At 37.1% G+C, this 9734-nt stretch overlaps 2 protein-coding genes across 2 annotated transcripts; one reads left to right on the forward strand and one right to left on the reverse strand.

Moving 5' to 3' along the window:
• The first annotated feature begins 1169 nt into the window (after positions 1-1169).
• Positions 1170-3663, forward strand: LOC127411756 (small integral membrane protein 28-like). The gene is made up of 2 exons (XM_051647491.1): positions 1170-1670; positions 3280-3663. The coding sequence occupies exons 1-2, from the start codon at positions 1551-1553 to the stop codon at positions 3658-3660; spliced, it is 501 nt and encodes a 166-aa protein (XP_051503451.1). The 5' UTR covers positions 1170-1550; the 3' UTR covers positions 3661-3663.
• A 2344-nt stretch (positions 3664-6007) lies between these two features.
• On the reverse strand, positions 6008-7271 carry LOC127411759 (cytochrome c oxidase assembly protein COX20, mitochondrial). Its single transcript, XM_051647495.1, has 4 exons — positions 7103-7271; positions 6586-6700; positions 6413-6476; positions 6008-6324 (listed from the first exon to the last, which is right to left on the reverse strand). Exons 1-4 carry the CDS (start codon positions 7127-7129, stop codon positions 6204-6206), a joined length of 327 nt encoding a protein of 108 aa, XP_051503455.1. The 5' UTR covers positions 7130-7271; the 3' UTR covers positions 6008-6203.
• Positions 7272-9734: the final 2463 nt, after the last annotated feature.

Below are 9734 nucleotides of genomic sequence, written 5' to 3' on the forward strand. Positions count from 1 at the left end.
TCCTGCTCGACCCACTCCATGCGGGATTCGAACTGGCATCTCCGGCATGGGAGGCAGGTGTGCTAACGAGGAGGCGTTACAGGCATTACAAGGAGGCGCTACAGTCCCTTAGCATCAGTCGCTAGTGCACCTCTTGAGGCCAGGGGAGTGAGGTTTACAAACTGCACAGCTACCTACCAGCTGGCAACCGTTACATTTATATTCTGAAAATGACAGTCTAACTCATCGCTATCCACCTTATTACAAGACTACTTGTCAAATAAATAAACCATGTATTTAAATTGAAATTATTTTATTAGCTTACTTGTAGAGATTACACAGTGATCAAAGAGGTACGAAAGATGACTCAAAATACCCGGACGACCAGTCAGATATGACGTAATCCCTGGATATGCGGACGTTATTCAGAAATATCAGACCACTAGATGGTGTCACTGACCAATCAGAATCGAGTATTCCAGAGACCTGTATAATAAATAAGGGTTAATCCACGGCTACGTGTGTGTTAAAATATTTTAATGCACTTGATCGAGGCTGGTTCTTTGCCTCCACGTCACGCATTAATTTAACACACCTAGCCATGAATTATCCTGCTTACACCATGGTCACTTGCCAGCATTGATTAAGTAAAGCTGTCATGGATATTTGCAGCACAAATTTCAACTCGAAGAATAACAATAATGGTAAACTTTGTCTATGTATTTTTAGATCTAGAGTTCTGCCTGTTCTAATCAGACACAGAGATAAAGTAGTGTGATAAGATTATATTTATTTGAATTAAAAGCTGTACAAATAATTGGAAAAATGGACATGAGTTTTTTGGAGACCATACACTCTGTAAAAACTCATTAATGAATTTAAATGAACAATCCACAAATAAAAATAGCCACAGAATGTAGAAGGGTTGGCACTCATAAGAACATGTAACATTTTATTTTAATTCTTTGTCATTTAAAAAAAACAAACAAAAAAAACAATCTTTGTAATTTTCACATTAATGAGGAAAATCCAACATTATGGACGTGACAGTTGTAAAAGTTGCACTAACATCATGTGGGGAAACCATCCAAAATGCTTTGAAACCTGCAGACTTTGACTCCTGAGACATCAGTATGGTATCATTAAGGTTACACAATTGATTGAATTAAGAATGAAATTGAACAGAGGCATACAACTCTCGCAATGTCTCATTACGGAGGACAGCAGAAGGCACATAAATATCGAAAAGTGATTAAAACTGGAACTACAGTACCTATGCATTAAATGGTTTTAACACACACATTCCAGCCAGTCAGAATTGAGTTTTCAAATAGACCATGGTATAACATTAGTAATTTGTTAACATAAATAGCAACTGACATTCCAGCTGTGTAATGTAGGTCAGTTGTATTTGGAACACTCAAACACTCACAGTTGCCTTTGATTGGATGTGCTGCCATGAACTCTTGATCCTCCTAGTGTCAAATGGCTTCTATTTGCTTGGTAAGCCATTCAATTCTGATGCAAGCAGTGTATAATCAGCACTCACTAGAGGAGCTCACTGGGTAAACATGCGTGTGCTTCTGGATACAGTTGAGAGCAGCTGGATACAGTTTGGCCCGGCGGGACGGGACTCTTATGATTGGGTTGCAGGCACATCCGCACCACCATTAACAGACAACCATCTCCAGGTAAATCTATTGAGTTTGCATGTAGGTTGCTATTGGTAACACTTCATAGTATAATTCTTCATAGAAGAAGCTTTCATGACTAAATATGGCAAACAAAAAGGTGCCATGGTATCACCGTTCTTTTTGGGACGTGTCCCATGGTAATACTGCCCCTTTTTACCTTTGAGTACCACATTAGTAACATGTAAATACAATGACATATGAATGTGGTAATCGTTATGTACCTGGGTATAATGAACAGATACATGCGCTCAAACTTGCATGGGCTCTGTTTGTACAATACTGATGATACATGTTATCCCAGTATGATTTGATAATGTTCTGAACGTTTAATTTTTTTCAAATGTTTCAAAATCCTAAAACTTTTCTTTCATTAAGTGTATTTATATTATTTTATATATAACGTAGTGTAGGACTTCACACAGAATGCGAAGAAGTGCGTATTTTGGCTACTCGACACTGAGCCTATTTTTGCTGGGCGGAACTTAGCAGAAAGCACTGTGCACTATAAACCTCTTTATCAACACAATCTTTCGAATTATAAGCTTTTATGAATATGAACATATGCAACATACAGTACTAAAATTAAATACTTACCCCTTGTTTGAAAAAATAAATGTGAAAAAACAGGCACACAGATATTTTCAGTAAGTCTGACTGAATGCAGACGATTTAAGCAGTTTATTGTTGTAGTGAATATGGGTAAAGTGGGACAAAGGCCCTGCCCCAAATGACACCCTAGGCCCTTGCGGTCCTCCTCCAAGTGCAAGTAAGCGAGTGCAGACTGATGGGGTGCTAGCTATCAAGTTCACAAGGGTGCATGTGTGCATTTAGAACAGACTTCAAGCCTTTAAATCAGATGATGCATTTTTATAATTATTTTTCCATATACATACATAGTTTTACAAATTGTTATTAAAAAAGTCAAGACATTGATAGATGGGGTAAAGGAACACACTTTAAATGATCTCTTCGATATTGAAGCAATACCACACAAGCAAGAGTGCTCTTATTGCCAAATATCAGCACAGCTGTGATTCCACAGGTAATCAAAGCTGTGCTGATATACGGACAAAATAGCCTGATTCCGAGTGTGATACTGCTTTTATACAACAGTTCAACAACTACTGAGCATGTGTAATTACCTGCATCTGTCGCAACTCGCAAGCAGTGATGAACAGCAATGCTGAAGCTGTTTGTTTAATTCTATTCCTCAGCTTTAGTGTGGTAGTAATCTGCATACTTTGGAAAACGATGATGATAGGAAACTATATTCAAACGAAAACGGATTAGTGTGGACGTGGCCTCAGGCCCCTTTGCACAACATAATTGCAGCCACGTTTCAACATCTAGTTGAAAGCCTTCCCAGATGAGTGGAAGCTGTTATAGCAATAGAGGGAGGACAACTCCATTTTAAAGGTTTTGGAAATTAAATGCTCAACAAGCATATATGGGTGTGGGGATTAAGTGTTCAGTTTTGGCAACATAGTGTAGCATGGCTTTGAGTGTCTCATTGCTTAAGTAACAGACCAGAAATAATCTGGCCCTGCTTTAAGATGTGCTCATGTGATTTCCCGCATTAATGCTTCTATTCTCCTTGGGCCGTCAGGGTGACTGGAGCGAGCTGACTTCAAACAAGGTCAAAGAGAGAATGGAGATAACGCTTTACGTTGTCATATTAGCGGGCTCGCTGCTCTTTCTCACTGTCATGGCCTTCCTCGTTTACAAAGGATGTTCCAAGATCAAGAAAAACACGAGCAGTGTCATACAGCTGGATTTTCAGGATGCTGACAGCAGTGCAGAGTTTCTGTCCTCCCTGGAGGAGCAGGAGGCCAGTGAGGAAGGCAGTGATGGGCTTTTACTGATGGTGTATCTGCCAGCCCCCTATGAGAAGACCCTAACGAGGATAGCACGCGCCGCCAGCATCTCCAGCACCCGTAATGATGCAGAGATTGTGGAATTAGATGAGAACTCAGCTGATCAAAAGTGATAACTTAAGTTAGAAAGATCATATTTCTCCTCCAATGACAAAAACATGTGCTGGTCCGCATAATGCATCTTTCAAGCAACTCTGCGTGCCATGTAAATACCATGATACATTAAATATGTCAATCATTCAGTAAACCTGGTATTATCTTGTGATATCATCTCTGTACCATGGTACAGCCACAGTAATATTTCTTCATGGAAATTGCAAGTCATCTAAAAACTCTCTTTTTGTTTTCCTGAACTTCACCATAAGGCAGTGACTGTGAACATTTTCAGTATTGTATGCAATAATATAATAGTATTGTAATGTGTGTATACATTGCAAAGAAAATATAGTCTTTTTATGTTCAACATGTAAGGGGCATATAATGACCAGTAATTAGATAATGACTGACTGTGCAACACCACATATTACACGGCTGCTGATAGTATTATGATTTTTAAGAAAGAAAACCCAGTGCCGGCCCTACCTATCAAGTGACATAAGCGGCTGAATAGGGACCCCGCGGCCACTAGGGGGCCCCCTACCACTGGTTCAGTTGAGCTAAATAATTATTTGCAATAAGTGTAAATAGCACTGCCCTCACAGCCCGGCTTTATGCACGTCAATAGTGCGATCAAGGAACTGTAAAAATTTTACAATACTTTAAAAAAATAAATAAAAAAATAGATAGCACACCTAAGGCTGGAATTATCTGCAAAACAAAGTTTAAATGAAGTCTTGACAATGTTAAGTGGTTCAGGTTAAATTAATTGCAGATGTTTTAGTACTTGGGCTAAGGAGTTTAGAACAAATCTGAACAAATATGTTTGAGGAATATCAATAAAGTGCTGCCTTGCGAGCATTAAAATGAAGGGCCAAAGTCAAAAGCTATTCAGATTCATTTTGTACCGTCAATGTTGTACCCTTGAGTAAGTACAATGATGCTAGAGCTCTTCTCAGATTTAACTTCACTTTTCCGAGTCATTTTGTGCAATGACTTTTAACTAACTGATGTTAATGTTATTTAAAATTATTTCACTATGGACATGCTACACTAACGTTAAGACAACCAGTGTCCAAATTCTTAATTATAGAAACATTATATTGTTTTATAATTTGAAACCTCACACACTTCTTTTTGTGAAATGTTTTGCTTTAAAAGTGTGTCTTTCTTTAACCATCAGATTGAAGTATTTATATTTCTTTTTTCCCTCTTCCTTGAAAGTGTTTTAGGATGCCACTATTTTTAAGCATATTTTGTTTTGGTGTGAATTTTGCGTGGTTTTAGCCAGCTGTGGCATCTAATTTTCCCACCAAAACTGTTGCTGTGAAACAGTTCATATTGTCAGCTATTGTTTATGTGTAGTTTTTGGCCCTTGCAAGTGGCATTACTTTAAAGTAACATTGTAATTCTGCTACATTGGTTCTTCAATGGTTCAAATAAATTATGCATGCTTTGATAGATATTTTTAACACGTTTTAACCTTCGAGACATTTTTGTTTTTTTCCAATAATTTTGGCTGTGTTAATGTTAACTGCATACATTTTACCAAAGGTGTGTATTTTTGGGGGAATTTTGATATTTCAACCTCAGTTCCTAAAATACATCTATGATACACTGTGTACACAAAATAGTTACACTCAGGACCTTCAGGACAAAAATGTCCGCATTGAAACCCATTAAAACTGCAATATTTGATCCCAGTGCCATTAAAACATAAAATCATGAATTCTATGATTTTATGCTTTCATTCCGGAGCTCTGGCTTTTAATATTTTCCACCAGATGGCGCCATTTTTCTCATGTTTAGCCTATGGAGCAAATACATGCTTTTTTTTTTCCTATTTTCTGTTTGCTGTATTATAGAGCACTGCAGGCCAACTGAATAAATAATGCAGCTAAAATTGTATGGGCGTGTTGGTATGGATGTCAGAGTGTGTTTTGTATGTTTATTGAGAAATTATATGTGTGTATGTGTGTGTGTGTGTAAAAAAACAACAGTGGCATCATATAAACAAACTGACATTTAAAGGGTTAAAATCCTGAAAATGAATATTTGGTAGTTATGATAAGGACTGATGTTGGTTAAAAAAATTACTTGTTGAAAGTGGAAAATATTTAATATATAATATTATTATGGCAGTTTTTTGACGCAGACATTTTTGTCCTCTAAGGACCTCTGAGTAACTTTTTTTGATTGACGCCCAAGGGTTAAGTGTGCTACAGTGACATCCTGAGGTTACATGCTGGAACTGCAGGTATAGACAAATGGACATAGTCAATTACTGTGGCTATTAAAACAACTACCAACAAGGAGGGCAATTGACATGACTGTTTTTACCTGTGCCTCTTTCTGCTACAATGCCTGGTCACCATGAGAGGCTCAACCTGTTTTATTAAAACATGAAGACCTGTAAGACTGTAATCACTGCTTTACATTAGTTTAATGAAATGGAAGCCCAATAATTGTTTTAAGTAAAAACATATTTATCATACAATAAATAAATCAACATTCACTATAAAGGTAATATAATGGTCTCAGACCAGGAACTTTTATTCTTTTATCTTGTTTTGCGTGTAGGGTCTAAATTTGTCCCTTCATATATGACTTTATTCTTTATGCCGTCTTGAATGATTCTCTGTTGAACACGTAGCTTGGCATTATTAAATCTGCAGTACAACCTGTAAAAAATACAATAAAAGCCCAGTTAAATATAGGTCATGTAACCACAGTGTTTTCTCAGAATTATGACCTTGACGCATCACATACCATGAACCCAGTGTTGTAAGCATAAATCCTGCGAGACCCACATCAAACGACCTCTTTACTCTACCTGTGAATCACAACAAGACAGTAGACAAAAGAGAAATATTATTCATGCTACAAACAAATTATCCATGAATGAGACTTCATCTTTAGGGCAAATGGAATCTTACACTTACTTGTTGCCAAAAAGTGCACTAAACCTGCCACTAGTGATCCACCTGCACCATGCAGAATAGATTCCCGAGCACATGGAGTGTTCTGAATATCAATGATGCCAAGGATCTTTATGCCCTGTGTGTGTGTTAGAATGATTAATGGCTGGCCAGAGAACAAAACGAGCATGCAGTAAATATTCTAATACTTAAAGAATATAAAGAACAATAACAAGCTTATTCTAATCCAAGGAAACAGTCTCATGTGAATACAGTATAAACATTACACTTGTACGAATGAAATATTAAGTAGCCAGCTCGCAGGAAATCTGTGTTATAATAACAAAATATTAGAGCTTGTGACCCTTACAAAAAGTACTATGGTAGTCCCAGGGTGAGTGAAAACAAAACAGTATTACAATGGTAAATGTTCAAAAAAGGCTTAATGTTTGCATTATAAAATAATAATTCCGGACAGCTTATGATCTTCTCTTCTGAACTCTGCTTCACTTTAATATCTGACTGATAAAATAATACGCACCTGGCTCTTGCCACCCTCTTCGGTCATTTTCGAGATAACACTTCAATACAATTACTTGACAATGTTACTCAATGATAATCAAGCTTATAAGTTGTGTAACACAGAATGACATTATTTAACAGAACACTGTTGTTGTGCGCCGAGAAACTCTTCCTGACGGCAAACTTGAGCTGGCAATCTTCAGTTCCGATAGATCGCAACAGCCTGGAGATGGGTTCAGCGAAACAAACAAACAAACTAAGGGTTCCCAGAAAGCTAGCGAAATGGAGGATGTGCATCCCACAAAATCTGTGTTTGATGAGTGCTGGGAACACACACAAGGCAGCAGCTTAGGATGGACAGGAAACAGAACTGCCCAATCAATGGTGTTGATCAAAGAAAATAGAGTCAAAGTGTGCCATTACCTGTAGTTCCACCGTGGTTATTTCCTATGCCCTGCACTGATACACATCTACAAGAACAAATCAAAGAAAATAAGGACTTGACAGAGGATTGTATAATATAATCAATACATTAAACAAAAATATAATAATATGGTATACATCTTTACAGATGGATCAAAAGACCCAGCATCTGGAAAAGCAGGAGCAGCTGTGTATCTACCGAAATATCAGGTAGCTATTAAAAAGAGAGCACTAGACAATTTAATGGTGTTTACGGTTGAGCTGGTAGCAATATATTTGGCTCTCCAGTGGGTGGAAGAAGTAAGACTTGACAAAGTAGTCATTTGCACAGACTCTCTAGCAGCTCTGAAAAGTCTGCAATTTGCACATTCCGACTGTAGAAAAGACGCAGTATATGAAATTTTACAACTCTTGTACACACTGCATAATCAAGGAAACATCATTAGTTTTCTCTGGGTTCCTGCACATGTAGGAGTAGAAGCAAATGAGATTGTGGACAAACTAGCTAAAAACTAATTAAAATGTAATAATGTCGAACTCATAATTCACGTGAGCAAATCGGAAGCCAAGGCACTTATTCGTAAAGCTGCAAATAATATCTGGCAGAAACTCTGGGATGGAGAAATAAAGGGCAGACACTTATATAAGACAGAAAAATGTGGGTACAGGAGGAGGAACCTCAGCTTTATTAAGAAGAGAAGAATCAATCAAAACAAGAATACGCATAGGTCACACTGGATTAAATGGACATTTTTAAATTTTTATTTTTATTTTAAATTTAAATTTGTATTTTATTTTTAAAATAAAAAAGCACCAAAATGGGTTATGCAGTCATTGTGATGAAGCAGAGACAGTTGAACATGTTATTCTACATTGCACAGCCTACAACAATGAAAGACATGTATTACACTCAAAAATACAGGCAAAGGGAATCCAAAGCATGTCATTAAAAGGTCTTTTGGTGGAAAAACAAGGGAAATTAGATATGACAGATGATGTTTTGAGGTATATGAAAGCAACAGGATTATTTTCAAGAATATAAGTTATGTATGTGTACAGTTGAAGTCATAAGTTTACATACACCTTAGCCAAATACATTTAAACTCACAAGTCCTGACATATAATCGTAGAAAACATTCCGTTTTAGGTCAGTTAGGATCACTACTTTATTTTAAGAATGTAAAATGTCAGAATAATAGTAGAGAGAATTATTTATTTCAGCTTTTATTTCTTTCATCACATTCCCAGTGGGTCAGAAGTTTACATACACTTTGTTAGTATTTGGTAGCACTGCCTTTAAATTGTTTAACTTGGATCAAACATTTTGGGTAGTCTTCCACAAGCTTCTCACAATAAGTTGCTGGAATTTTGGCCCATTCCTCCAGACAGGACTGGTGTAACCGAGTCAGGTTTTAGGCCTCCTTGCTCGCACACGCTTTTTCAGTTCTGCTCACAAATTTTCTATCGGACTGAGGTCAGGGCTTTGTGATGGCCACTCCAATACACTGAATTTGTTGTCCTTAAGCCATTTTGCCACAACTTTGGAGGTATGCTTGGGCATAGAGGCACTGAGTTTGTAGGTACATTAAATATTACTTTGATGGTTCGTCCAGTTCCCACCTCCTCCTTGCCCATCCTTTATAATGTTACAGTCCTGTAGGCCGATTACCTTTGTAACAGCTGGAATAAGCCATTTGAAAGCGAAGATTATCACAAATTGAGGTCTAAATAAAAATAAACTGTACAGAAAATTGTACTGTGGGGGGGCAGTGCTGCAAAACTCATAAATATAAATGATGCTATGCACAGTAAAAGATTTACCTGATTTGATCAACAGTCATTCTTAATGAGCGATTCAAGCACCCAAATATTTCACATAATATGGTAATTTCATCTCTACATCTGCCACTATCAATCTTGGGATTTTGTTAGTCAGGAGATGAATACATAGATCAGCAATTTGATTAAGAACATGACTTATTGGTCCAGTTGTAAATTTTGCCTTTAGTTTTTAGAGGTTTTGGATTCTAATTCGCCCAAATATAACTTTTTTATTTTAATAAAACAAGATTGCATCTGTACATCAGTGAATGGTGTTACACTTTAAAAATAAAATGTAATAAAAGATGCGAGGAGACGAGAGTAGTGGAAACAGAAACATTTATTGACAGTTCTGTATATGAAAAAAACAGCGAACACCGAAATTCAGATAGCGACAACCACAAACT

The sequence above is a fragment of the Myxocyprinus asiaticus genome, chromosome 21 (genome assembly GCF_019703515.2).
Source record: "Myxocyprinus asiaticus isolate MX2 ecotype Aquarium Trade chromosome 21, UBuf_Myxa_2, whole genome shotgun sequence".
In the NCBI taxonomy this organism is placed as follows: Eukaryota; Metazoa; Chordata; class Actinopteri; order Cypriniformes; family Catostomidae; genus Myxocyprinus; species Myxocyprinus asiaticus.